The following is a 14477-nucleotide window of genomic DNA, read 5'->3' on the forward strand; positions in this document are numbered from 1 at the left end:
AAGATGCGGAAAGTAGTGAAAAATTAAGTGGAATCGTCCTTTAGCTATTGGAAGCTGGAATTGGAAACCAACTTCAGCTTCGTTCCAACAACAGGAGAGACTAAAGAATCACATGTGTGTTAGGACAGTTCAGGACCTCTAGACTCACATTGTATTTTTACAGAAATAAGTAGGCTTTCAACCTGCAGATAATCCAACTTAACATTAAAGAAGCTGGACTTTTAGACATAAATCTTTGAATTCCCTTAAATATATGGGCCTTAACACCACAGTTGTGCAAAGAAATCTACATCTGAAAAGTACCCCTAGATCATGGTTGCAAAAGGTCTATTAGAAAGCAGTTCTTTTATTCCTGGGGATTTATTACGTTTTTAATGTTTTCTTCCTAGATTTCTGGGTTTCTATGGCCTGCAGCCACGGCATTGATTTTGGTCTTTTCATTGCATTTTTCAGAGTGTCCATGACAGAATATATTTCTTTTATACTTTGACCAATTTATGACCTTGGAAAAGTAAAAGTGCTTAATTCAGCACAGTGAAGCAAACTGCTGGGATATTACTGGACTAAGAAGAGTTTGCCAGGGGTATTTTTCAACTCTTATGTCAAAGAGTCCAAGTCTTAAGTCTTTATTTTTTTTTGTTACAGCAGGAACATCTTGTGCATTGACTATAGTTTTTGGCACAGTTGTCCTGGGTTCAATTCCCAGTCTCAGGTCATTTGCTGCATTCCTATCTCTTCTCTCTTCATCCTCTTTCCTATCAAATCAATGTTCAATTAAGGCCACAGGTGAAAAAAAATCTTAGCAAAAAAAAATTAAGTAAAAAATCCAGTCTTCCAGCCTGATCTTCTAAATGTTTGCTTGTACAAAAACAACCAATTTTATAGCATGTGCAAACCTGTTCCACAAACACACAAACAGGATTATTGGCACAATGAAGAGAATAGCAAGCACAATAAATTTAGGGCCAACAGAGAGCACACGAAGGGAGTGTTGGGATTTGTTTTGCTCATCATTGTCATTGCACTCTGACACTCTCCATGATCACAGCCAAAATCCTCATTAAAAGACGGCGGTCTGCACCACTTTTGCACGTGCATTTAATAGGACGTGCAAACTTTGTAGATTGCAAAAAATAAAATAAACAAACTGCTCTAAATTGCTCTTCTCAGGTCAGTCATAATTAGAGAATGACAATTTATTCCCCCCTCACATAAGAAATAAAGGTGAGCCTTTAAGACCGGCAAATATTCATAACCCCGATGGAACAACCATACAAGCCATGTTGGTCGTAAACTGCACAAAAGCTGACATTTGCTAATTCTGTTAATTACAAAAAGTTTTTTTTTCTTTTTTCTCCTCTTCCTTTCTTAACCTAAAGCATCAGTCATTGCAGGGGCATTGTTGTATTGCTCATTACATGACCACACTGAGCAGCTATCTCCACATGAACATCCAAGTTAATGGGCCACAATAAAGACACCACTGTCTTCGTTTTATGGCTCAGTTTTCTAATGGCCTATTTGGGTTTCCTGAATGTTGTCTCACAGGAGTCATCGAGGTCTCTTTAAGATATCCAATATTCTCAACACACTCCTTTCCTCCTGGCTCATGCCTCCCTCCATCCATTTTTTCCACTCTTATCCCAATCCCCAGTCTTACATTTTTGACAGCTACAGGCAGCTTGCAGTAGCCCTGGGCCTTTTCTTGTGCCTTTGGTTTCATTAGCGGGCCCCAGATGCTTAGCTGCTTACAAAATTATAAAGGGCCGAAGCCAACCGCCTCCAGATGGGACCCATCTATATTCAGATGAACTGTTTCCTCGCAGTCAGAGCAATCCCACCCTGATGTCCTACAGTGTTGTCAACAAACTTGCTGACAAACACAAACACAAGCAAGTACAAACAGATGCACATATTCATAGAGCAAGCCATGTGCACACACCCAAAGCCACCCAGGCAGAAGGAAACCTATACATGCACACAAATTCGGACGGCATTGCTTTATATAAACACAATAGTTTTTATTGGGGTTTCAAAGTTTGTGCTGTCAGGATGAGCTTTTATCTGGCATTGTGAATTGGACAGAAATGGAGGGGGGGGAGGGGTTCTTTGGCAATTTTGCAAATGGCCCAATGGACATTTTCAGACATCAACACTATGAACATCTTCAAACACACGAAAGCTTCAGCTTCCAGTGATAGCTACAATTTTATACTACATCTGTTGCAAATAAACTTTATTTACTTGAAATACCTGCAATTTACTCGGCATTACATGGGATACATGACATGGGCAAATAGCCAGTATCACCTGCTAGGACTGAGAAAGCAAACAAATTATCCTTCTATCAATATGCCATACTTCCATCTCAGTTACAACAGGAAAATATGTCGGGGGACAAACTCTGCACCAGGATTTAAATTACAGTCCTGAGTTTTGATACGGTTCAGTTCCCCAAAATGTACGCTCCAGTTCACTACTTTCTTGTTTAAGGCCTAGGAAAATTCAAGTCAAAGTGACAGGAAAACAGTTTCAGTAAAATATTTACCCACTCCTCCTCTGCTTTCTCCTCCTCATCCCAACCAAATAAAACAAAGTGAAGGGCACAGATTTAGGTATTTTTGGAAACCTGGAGATGAACATGCGCAGAAGAAGCCTGATAGAGGCAAAGGATTGACAGAGTTGATGGATGTTGCAGAATGCGTGATGCAACTTTCTCTATGAATGTAATCATCAAGCTGGCAATCGTGACACTAAGCCTGTTATGTTAGGATAATCGTGTAACTACAACCCAAACTTCACCAAGACAACCGTCTACTGTACTGAAGGGAACAGTGAAGAAAGGTCAGAGCAGAAGAGTAATTTCTTCTGCCATCATCTGTGAGGTAATGTCATCAGTCATTAAAAACCAAGTTAAAAACCTCAACAAATTGAAAAGATAGGCTGTTTCTGTTCTGGAGAAACAGAAACAGCCTGGAAATGATTCTCCATAAAATGAAGAATATCACATCCTCGATCAGATTAGTATACAGTATCTTCAGTCAGAGGGTTCCTCAAATTTACTGTAGTACTGTCCACTACAGGAGATTCTTCTTGACCACAGCCATCACTATTCTGAACAGTTCTGAATAAACTTGGATCATATACAACAATAATTATTTCCCCTTTATGAATCAATGAAATATGTTTGACTTCAAATTGAAATTGTTTTATTGCATTACTAAAAGAGATATTTAGCTTTCTCTGCAAAAAAAATCTTAATCATTCAATACCCCTTAACAACACTCCTGTAATCTGTGGTAGGTTTATAACAAACACGTCTACAAGTATTTATTTAGGGCTCAGTTGGTTTTCAGTCCGTAAAAGGTGACACAAATTGGCTTTGCAGGGCTTGCATTGAAAAAAACAAAAAACAAAAACAAAAACAAAAACAAAAAAATAAACCCGCTTTTTAAAAATGTTATTTTGGTTCACCATATTCAATGTCGACACTCCAAAGTGTGGCGGACCAGAAATGGTTTTCTAACCTGTTCTATTCAGACGTGTGCATCTAGTGACCTGCTCTGTCTCAGTGCAATTCAGAATGATGTGTCCATTGTGTGTTAAAAGCACCAGTTGACAGGACCCAGGACCCACCACAATACCCCTGACATGTTGGATTCAACCTGACCCTGAGCTCTTGATCTTAGCTTTTTGAACCATGCATATATATATATATATATATATATATATATATATATATATATATATATAGTGGCAGGTGGACATGTCTTGTAAAGGAAGCTCGGGCCTTCACGTCCTGCAGTTTATGTGTAACATAACTCAAGCATAAGCAGCTGTAAAATGTGTTTGGATTTACTGGGCCTAACCTGATCAAATATTTTGCCAAGTTCATAAGAACAGACTTCCCGAACAAGATGGGGTGAAGGTGAGGTCCTCCGCCTGCAATACTAAAGACAGCTTGGACTTACAGTATAGTAATCATCAGGCTGTTGGCTGCAGAAAAACTGCAACGCCTCACCTAGTTCATTATAAGATGACACAGCCAATTTGTACCTCTGCCTACTGCAATCTACCAAATCTCCCTTGACAAAAGCATTTAGATTAGAGCGCGTTCAGAGGGAGGGCTGTGCTGACATGCCTACCCAGCCTGTAAAAGAGGAAATGAAGTGGCTTTTTAATTCTCCTCCAGGCAAACATAAAACTGTCCAGGTAAGTCATTTTGTGGGTTGAATGGAGAGTCAGGGGCAACGTGCCTCTCTGTCGTAATACATTTACTGTTTCATTGCGAAACTCGGCGTATGCGGGGTTGGGCACACCCACAGACACACATCGCATCCTTATCAGCCAGAAGATTATTAATCTATTTGCTACATTTTGTCCCATTATTTCCTCCACATAATCCTCTTTCACAACCTCTGGCAGCATACTAATGAGTTTCTGTGAACAAGAAAAATGTGCGAGCTGTTGACTGATGCAGTTGGAGCTTCTCCCTCTCTTCTTCTTTATCCTAATTTGTTTTACCTAAATAATAAAGACTTGCAGAATGCACTGAGAAGCAGAAACAGAAAAGTGGCCTTTCATATTAAAGAACGGCTCTTTTCTCGACTCTTTAGACGACGACACGAATGAGAACATTTTTGTAATCAAATTGTATGAAATACACACACCCAACTAAGTTTGGATTTGAGTCAAAACAACTTCATATAACAGGTAATGTCTTCTTTTTCTTAATTGCAGTCAGTTCCTTTAAGGTGAAAAGGGAGAAATATATACAGTGTGTTTATAAAGTACATCTCAAACATATTTTAACTACAAAGTCAATTGTAATTTATGCTTGAAAGCCACATTTATTGCCTTCATTTACTTCTGTCCTTACTTTAGTTTGGGGGGAAAAAAAGTCCAGCTCTCCATTACACAATGGTGATTGGGAGGGAACATTGCATACAACATTTCTTTAATATTAACATCCAAAAATGAAATTTCAATGATTTCACATGATTTTTAAAGTTCTCACTGCTAAATGAAATCAAGAAAGCATTGAGCCCCTTTGAAATTATCTCAGGTCTCAGTGAGATGGAAGCCTGAGGCACAGTAGACTGCAGGTGTAATAAATGTGTTTCAGAACAACATGGCAGTAAAGCTTTTGAACAGAGAAAGATGAGTGTGAAAAGGCAGTAAACTGGTTTTAAGGTTCAGTTCTAAGGCCAGCTAAAAAAAAAAAAAAAGCTGAGGAAACAAAGACATAACTGAAGCAGAACGACGTCCTAAATATGAACAGAAATTGGTTTCTGTTTAAATTATCAGCTAGACATGAAAACAAATCAAGCGTTTTATTATACCACCAAAACACTTGTGGCTAATAGCCTTTATTACATTCTGAGGACACTATATAGGTAGGATTTGTTTCATTTCCTCTTATCTTTGGGGAGTCATATGCAGGAGGCCAGGCCATTCTCGTTTATATTACTTCTGTGTATGCTTAGATTATGCATGCGTCTCAAAATTCAACCAAAGAACAGAGAGGTAAAGGCAAGAACTGAGCCTATGACAGTGACAATGTAGTGGAGGGTCGCTCGGTGTTTTTCTGCAGAGGATCTGTTAAGAAATCAGTCGTTCGTCTCGGTTTTATTGCTCAAATTAACCGAGACGGTCCTTGTCCTGTTTGCCCTTAATTAACAAGCGTTCAATTCCCCTATTAATTAGCACAAGCTATTAGCTATTTTACATCACTCTTCATTTGTCGACAATTAAAATGTCTATTATTAAAAGGCATGGCACACAGTTAATTGCGCAAGCGGCTCAGCGGCAGGCGAGGAGCCGAGCGAGATGTGTGCCGAACCCTAGGAGGAGTCTGCAAGGTCTGCTGTAGTTATCATACAACCTTTACATTTTGTTCGTCTTCAATTTGCTGCCTGGCACTCCGTCCCATGGAGAGAAACCGTCTCCCTCACCATCATCACACACTGCCCGTGTTCAGAGTCAGATGGCCCTGCTCAGCACTGCTGCAGTTGCAGGAAGGGAGGCATGCGGTATAGGATAAGAGGTTTCTTTGAGGCTGACAAGTGCAATTTTCCTCCGCCACTTCAAGCCGTATGAGTAAAACATACAACAAATACAAGTAGATCTGGTTCATCTGCTGTGGTGAATGAGTTTTTTATTTATTTTTTTGTTGCAACTAGTTTTTTTTTTTTGTTTTTTTTTTTTTTTTTTAGTTTGGCCACTTTTATAAACTTTACAATTTCATGGATTACAGTTTCTTATGAAACAGACAAGTGTCTTTATTTAAAAGGCCTGATATGTTAGCTACACTTTGGAGATGGTAAAAGTCAAGATGACACACAGAGAGATTCATAATCATCCCGTCAATGTAATTATATTGTTTGCTTCATTTGGAATACATCTGATTTAAATAATAATAATAAAAAAGGTCCAAATTAGATGCTACATAACTGGCTATGAATTGGGCCAAACAGAAATTGTGCCATATATGTGCCAAAAGGTGTCTTGGGAAAAGATCCATTCTCCATTGGTGCTGTAGAAATAAACCCAACTTTTTTGGTTTTAAGAAAATATTTTTTTGATTCTATAAGACTACTGTTTTGAAACTTAAAAAGTCACAACAGAGACAGACATAACATTAACATCACAACATTAGTAAACTCTTCCACATGCTAAATAATCACCATAAATCAAGTTCAATAAACACGTCCATTTGGATTGCTTTAATCAAAAGTGAGTTTTGTTTCCCCCGCCGAAGATGCGAGCGGCCTACTGCTGGGCATGACAACATTTTTGTGGGAAATGTTTTGCAATTGACACACAAAGCACTGAAGTAAGATCAAAAATCTATTTTCCATTCACCGCCCCTGCAGGTAAACAATGCAATTTCGTATTTTATCAGATTGGAGACTCCTCTCTGAATGACAAAGGAAACCAATTCACTACATTTTAAGCATAAAAAAAACAACTTTTAGAGATGTTCAACTTTTCAAAAGATAACATACTGTAAAATCCCGCAGACATATTTTAAATTGTTTGATATTTCCAGAGAGTTTGCTATTTTTGTGTATCCATGTGTAAAGGTGCTTGATTGATATATTATCAACTTAAAACAATTTATTTCTGATCTAGTTTCTGCTAAACTCTGGTGAGTCAGAAGCTTCTCTTTTGTCTTTTCTTTTGTTTAGGCAGAGAAAAAGTTAAACACTGGATCTACAGTCAAGTTTAGTTAAGGTTGCAGATTTCATTAAGGAAAGTAAAATAATTGCCGATGCTATATTTTTGTTATATTTTCCTGGTTAGGTCTACAGTCAACTACTGGCTAAAATGTCTGGACTGTTTATTCGTAGCGCCTTTACAATCCATGATTGAATAAAACAAACTAACAGCATCGTGTTTAATAAACTGCATAAAGAATGAATAAAAATTCATGACAAAGTTATTTGAACATATAAACAACCACTGAATTCACTGAGTCACACACACGCTAGCAAACTAAAACACGAGCAGGGAGAATCACACAGACCAGCGGACATATCCAGCGTCTTCCTCTCACCTCTGTCTCACCTCTCCTCCCCCACCCCTCACCCTCTGCCAGGACTTAACAGGTGGCAAGTCAGACAATCAAAAAATAAAAACACAGGACGGAACATTTCTGATTGACAGAACAATTACTGCAAACATGCACCTCGATGGGGAGGCAGACACTTCCAAATAGAATTTCACTTTGCTGTTGCATCACCTGCTTACAGGAGGGATTTAAGTCGAGATGCAAAAGCTACCAGACTGACTCACTGATTGACTGACTGTATGTGTGTGTCAGACGAGCAGCTGTGCACAGCTGCTTGTAAAATAAACAAAAAAAATATGTACTGGGTTTTATTTGTTGTGCCCCATAATAAAGTGCGAGGGAAAAAAAAAAACAGATTTACCCTTCATCAAGGTTGGTTGGTTCCAACTTTAGAAGCAATGTTTGGCAACTAATGCCCCCCTCCCCACGCCGCCCAACTCTGACTGTTCATCCGTTAGCTCAGTTAGAGGTGAAGCTATTTTTACACCTACAGACTAAACAAAAAAGTGAAAAGTTAATTAAAGGAGACACTCCAAATCAGTGTGTTTGATATATAAATCATTGTGAATGTCCTCTTTGTAATTAAATTAGCAAGTAGGGTTTTCATTTTTCTAAATGGTTTAAATAGAGTGCTTTTCTAAACGGTTTAAAAACACACAAAGTGTAAATGAGTCGACTGCTGCATTTAGTGGAAGTCAGTTAGATTAACCGTAAAATATCCCAATACAATAAAACAGCCTCAGACTGAACTCAGTGAGTTGAGTCAACAAGAGAAGAAGGAAGTTTCAGATAAACTGTCAAGATTCACACTGAGCAAGAATTTGGTAATCGGGCAACGGTTTGAGTAGAAGTACCTAAATCTATAGTCTGAGGATCATCAATGCTAGATTTATATTTTCACGCTCGCTGACATGGTGTCGACTGGTATTTTAACAAAATGAGGCGTCTGAAGGTGTGAAGCTGACCTTATTTACTCAAAAGTCATTCCATCAAGCACACTGGGCTTCTAAAAGCTTGGAATCTGTTTTAACTCCAGAAGTGCTTTATTGTTTAGTGACGGATTCAACAAAACGTTGGAAACCCTGTTTAGAGATTTCGGTCTATATTGATGTGATATGATCATGTGTTGCTGCAGTTTTCTCTGCTATACATCCAAGATGAGGATCACCTATTGTACTAAATCCCAAAGGAGTTCTCTTGGATGTGAAGGCCACTGGAGTACAATGAACTGATGTTAAAGAAACTAGCTGGAGGTAATTTGAGCTTCGTGACATGGTGCATTATCTTGCAAAAGTAGCCATCAGAAGATGGGAAAACATTGTCTTATTCTTGTTGAATATGGTCAACAAGACTACTACAGTAAGCTGGGGTATTTAAATGCTGCCCAAAATGTGCCAAGAACATATTCCACACACTTTTACACCAATACCAGACTAAACTATTCTTATAGAAAAGGATCAATTCATACTTTTAAAGTTACATCAAATTCTGACCCTACTATCTGAATGTTGCAGCTGAAGTCACCGGACTCGTTAGACCACGCAACATCTAAAAAAAAAAAAAAAATGAAACCCAACTTATATGATCAGCCTGCACAAATTGCAGCTTTAATTTCCTGTTCTTAGCAGACAGGAGCGGTATCCGGTGTAGTGTTCTGCTGCACAAGCCCATCTGCTTGAGTTTCCACATGTTGTGCGCTCAGAGATGAAATAATTGATATCTTGTTTGTAACGGCTGGTGATTTGAGCTACTGTGGACCATTTTATCATCCTGACCCAGTCTGTCCACCAACATCGACAAGGTACTTTCTTGCACACAAATATCACTCATTGGATGTTTTCTTTTTGCCAAACAAAACTGAAATGGTTGCTTACTAAGTTCCCAGTATATCAGCAGTTTCTGAAACACTCTGACTGGTCTGGTATCAACAACCAGACCGCTTGTGGATATCATGCAGAGTCACTTAAATTCCTTGTCTTCCCCATTCTAATGCTCACTTTCACCAACCACATCTAGATGCTTACATGTATTGAGTTACTGCCATGCTATTAGCTGATTAACCATGTACGGTGCCTGCATAAGCATCAAAGCAAAACTTATCAATTTTTAAATGGTTTGTTCAATCTTTTGCACACAAACTAATAAAACAATCCATTATTGCAGCCCATTTGTTCAAATTCTATCACACTTGTTTCCCTTTTCTTTAATGGCTGATGCAGTCTCGTGCAACCTTGCTGGCCATTATCCCAGTCACCGCATTCCGGCCTCCGACAGCTGCATTACACCACGCTCCCTGACTTTCTAATTAGTTTATCTCGGAAAATAAGGATCCTGAGCAATTCTTTGCTCTAGCAGTCTAACAACAAGCAGACCGCGGGGAGCTCGGTTGGCACTTACTGTCACCGAGGGGGCTGTTGTGTTCGACAGACTAGTACAAGAAAATATGGTTTTCTCTCTTTTCTCCGACTCAAACACTCACGCTTTTTCACTCTGAATGTTAAGTCAATTCCCAGTTTCTAGTGCCGATTGGTATTTTTAGAAGTCACAATGAATAATGAATATGGTACTAATGTTGGTGCAAAGTAACAGCTCTGCTCGCATCTCTATTTCTCTATTGCGGTTGTCAGTTTTTCTTTTCCACAGAGCAGAATAAAAGATAAATTAAAAAAAACCTCGAGATGAGTTTAGTTATCTGCTCATGACAACTTCATCATTAATTTGTTGCAAAGTTCAGAAAGTAATTCATTCTGTGCCTGTATTTTTATTTTTTTTTTCTTATCAAACATTCAGCCTGCAGCTGTGCTGTAATGTGGGATGATACGGGCTTCCGGTGTCTCCTGGCTAGAAAAGTCATGAAGGGATGGACTGAAGGAAAAAGGGGATTGAGTGAGGGATAAACGATAGATCCCTCCACCTGTAGCAGTGAATGTCCTGCTGGACTGTAATCTGGCAGTTGTCTCTCTCCGAGATGCCCAGCTTTGCCGAGGCCAGTCGAGCTCTGCAGCCTCCAGCACCAAACGAATCCGGAGCCCCAGGACATAAGGCACCTGCACGGGGAGATAAAGGCTTCATCTCCTTAGCTAAAACTGACGATCCTTTTGATAAAAACAGACATAAGGCTGGTGGGCGGTGGGGAGCAATCGTTTGCTGCTCACTCTCGCCACTTCTCTCCTCGGTGTCTACCTGTCTCTAATCTCTGTCTTGTTTTTTTTGTGTTTTTCTCCTCCAACCTCCATGTCTGTCTCGACGTCTCAGCTTCCCTCCCTCTCTTCTTCGCCTCCCCCCCCCCACCGAACCTAAGCTGTGTGAGTTTGGACCAGACAGGTGAAGCTCTCCACTCTGCCGTTTTTATTTATTCCATATCTGTAACTGTCAAAAAGAAGATTGCTAGTTTAGGAGCTGTCTGTGCTTTGTTGTGCTCATGGAAAGTCAAATAGAGGAGGTTGTGTTAAAAGCATCTTGACCACTTTCTGGGGACACAGACAATGACAGCTGCAGTCTTGGAAGCCGAGAAACAGTTGAAAATAGCTTTACAAGTGCGAGAGACTTTTTGCCCCTTCGATGGCATGGTGGTGAGAGGAGTGGTTAAAACTAGTTTAGCCTTTGGAGGGAGACGGAGTCAAGTGTCAGCGATGTTAGCTTCTACTACATGAACCCAGAAAGTATGGATCTTTAAACATCTTAGGGTTTAAAAGGATTAAGAACTAAATTGCAATATAATATGCTAAGGTGCTTTCAGATCAACAGGTAGCTAGAGTACTTACTCTAGCTACCTGTTGGATCACATTAGAGGTCTGCATCATTCCCGGCAAAGCTTTTCTTTTTGTCACAATGTGAAAGTACATTTCCACTGCAGGATCCTTTTCAAGCAACCGGGGTGGCTGTCTATATCCATCCGTCAACAGTTTCCATTTCCATTGCAAGAATCAGGACTAACTCAGATTAAGAGAGAGGAACTCTACCTCAGCAAATGGCTCTGGTAGGTGACAAGTATTTTGTAGATTTACCCTTAACTGATGCTGTTTTGTTGTTTTCAGGTTTCTATGCAATTATTACTGCTTGGATATTCCCAACATTGGCATAAAATACTACTTATAAACATTTTTAACATTGTTATGACCTCTAGAAAAATGCAAAACTCAATATACTAAATGTGGCTATTATTTTCTCACTCCGAAACATTAACATGAAGCCATTGGCACTGACAAGCAGAACTATCAACAACTGAAATTTTAAAGTAACTGATGGTGTTTTCACACCTGATAGTCCGGTAGGCTCGGTACGATTGGGGATCAAAATTGCAACATTTGTTCCATTTTCAGGACTGTAGTTCGCATTCACACTACGCTGTGTCAAACGACTCAAACTAACTGAAAAACATGTCCCCCCCCCGTCGCCTTTGATAGCGCTGCACCAAGAACTACTGAAGGAATTGACACAAAAACCTCTGAAGAAGACATAGAGCGGAGGCTCTTTTTGGTCAGACTCCACAGCGTGTTGCAGGCGGCTCCTGGATCGAGTGCCAAGAATAGCACCTAGTTCATCATACCAAGGAAATTTGTCCTTTGCGTCTCCTGAACTTCCACTTGTCCTTAGCATGTCACGCATTTTGATGTATTGACGGCAAAGTCTTTGCAACTGTACGAGGGAATTTTCACACTAATTAGCTTCAAAACCTTGTTTTTGTGAGTGATTACAAGTAGCTGTGATATATTTTCTTCTGACCATATATCTATGAGGGCCTTTACCTCCTCTTCACTCCACATCTGACCATGAGTCGTTTTTTTGACGCTTTACATATAAAGATGGAAATTTTGGTTTCCATCTTTATATGTAAAAAGTTAATCGGCTTGTCAAAGTCATGTTTATCAGCCAACTCATAATGTTGTAGAATTTATACTCAGAGTTATATTTACAGTTTATAGACTAATAATTCTTGAATCAATACATTTTGAAAACTTGATCTGACTTGGAACTGATTTAAATTCAGCTATGTTTTGTATCCAACGTAATACAATCAGACATTATCGCTGCAGAACTCCAGGTTGTGACCCTGACTGGACCTCTGCTCTGCTTCAAAAGCATAAAAAAACATAACTGTGTCTCGGCAAAATTTACAGTTTGCTACAGTTAAAGTTTTCCCTGAAATGTAAGTCATTTGTTAGAAGAAAAACAGTGCAATTCCTAAAAAAAAGACTCGCGTTATAGTTTTACTGGTAAAAATCGGGACTATTTTAAGGCTGCAGTCTCTCTTTGTTCCACACAAACTCAACAGCTGAACCAGACCTCTATAAAGAAGCAGTAGTAGGAGTGGTCCTTTCACCATCAGCAAATATGATTTACATCAACAGTGCGATAAATTGCCTGGATAAAATAGGAGATTCCAGGAAACTAGGTTAGGATGGAATATCCCAGATGCCTTTAGATATTCATAGAGCTTTATTATATTATAGATGTCATATGACGTAGACATACTCCTGGTTCTGTAGCAAACTATCAGAGCAACTACTTTCATCAGAAAGATAAAGCAAAATCCAAGCATACTATTCTCTGAATAAATTGATGGAGTGAGCAGACACAAGGAGACACGTTGAATCTAAGAAAACAGTCATACCTCCGCACGAGCAAACAGCAGACAGCTGCAACTAAACAAGGAATGAAAACAAAGAGAGCAAGGAGGTTAAGATGCACCACGCTGCACTGTGCTGTACTGCAGACAGCAGTTCATTTTTCCTGACTACGGTGTCGTGCCCATTGTCTCTTCCTATTAGCCTGCGCCCGGCATGCCATCGTCGGTGCGAGCACGAAGCCAGCAGACGTGCACAGCTCAGGGTGGCAGATGCCTGCCGCTTTTGCCGATGCCCTCCATCAACCGATGACAGATGTCAGGGCTCCTCGTGGATGGCAACACTTCATCATGCTCCCCTGTTCTCCGCCCCGCTGGATACACCAGCCTGCTTGGCAGACACCGTGCCCAACCTCACTGCACCATGCCCATTCCCTCCTGCCCCACCTATTCATTCACTCTCACGCGTGCATACACATCTCTGCATCCATCAGTCAAGCGTTATTACATCAGACAGCCATCAGGCGCCACACCATAGGATCACATGCTAATGCACCCAGATGCATCCAATCTGGAAAGCTAAAGTTTCGGGTCTGTGAGGTGAGCATTTGTGTGTGTGTGTGTGTGTGTGTGTGTGTGTGTGTGTGTGTGGGTGTGTGTGTTTGTGTGTGTGCGCGCGTGTGTGCATGTGTTTGTTTGTTTGTTAGGGAACATGTGAGTAAACTGGATCAGAGACACATCGCAAAGTCGGAAAAGGTAATATAAAAACACAAATTCTGTTGGTGAATTACTAAAACAGATACAAATTACAAAATGCAAAATGAGATGTGCAAGATGAACATTTCTACTTACCATTTTGGCCGACTGGTTGACTTGACTACAGGGGACATGCCTTCTCTGTAGAGACTCTTGGTCTTTGAGAAGTTAACAATGTTGAAAATCACCCGCTGAAATGAAACACAAATTAACAGATGATTTAAAAATGCATTATTTTCAAATTAAAGTGGAAAGCAATTCAGCTAATGTAGTAAAAACATGTTTGGAAAATGACCAGAAATTGACTCAAATACAGCCTCAAAACTTTAATTTGATGAGAACTATTCATCAAATTAATTCTTCTGTGTCGTGGGAAGTGATTAATGTTATTAGAAGTTTTTTACAGAGATCTGAAAACCTTGGTGTGCACAGTAAGTCTGAAGGACCTACTGAGATTTTCAGCTCAGGCAGGAGAGTTTGTAGAAGTACAACTATCATTTTTTCTAAACCATTAACACATTAAAACATAACACAGATTACAGTTTGGTAAAATTATGAAAACTGTGTACAAGTACAGTATAG

At 39.6% G+C, this 14477-nt stretch overlaps 1 protein-coding gene across 1 annotated transcript in view; it reads right to left on the bottom strand.

Annotated features, from left to right (window-relative positions):
• Positions 1-14083, bottom strand: part of agbl4 (AGBL carboxypeptidase 4) — a 221390-nt gene extending 207307 nt beyond the window's left edge. The window contains exon 1 of the mRNA XM_015034512.1: positions 13992-14083. Coding sequence (XP_014889998.1) covers positions 13992-14029 — 38 coding nt within the window. The 5' untranslated portion in view covers positions 14030-14083. The remainder of the gene's footprint in view (positions 1-13991) is intronic.
• Positions 14084-14477: the final 394 nt, after the last annotated feature.

Source organism: Poecilia latipinna, unplaced genomic scaffold (genome assembly GCF_001443285.1).
Source record: "Poecilia latipinna isolate Pla-1442-1.1 unplaced genomic scaffold, P_latipinna-1.0 Scaffold301, whole genome shotgun sequence".
NCBI classification, from domain to species: Eukaryota; Metazoa; Chordata; class Actinopteri; order Cyprinodontiformes; family Poeciliidae; genus Poecilia; species Poecilia latipinna.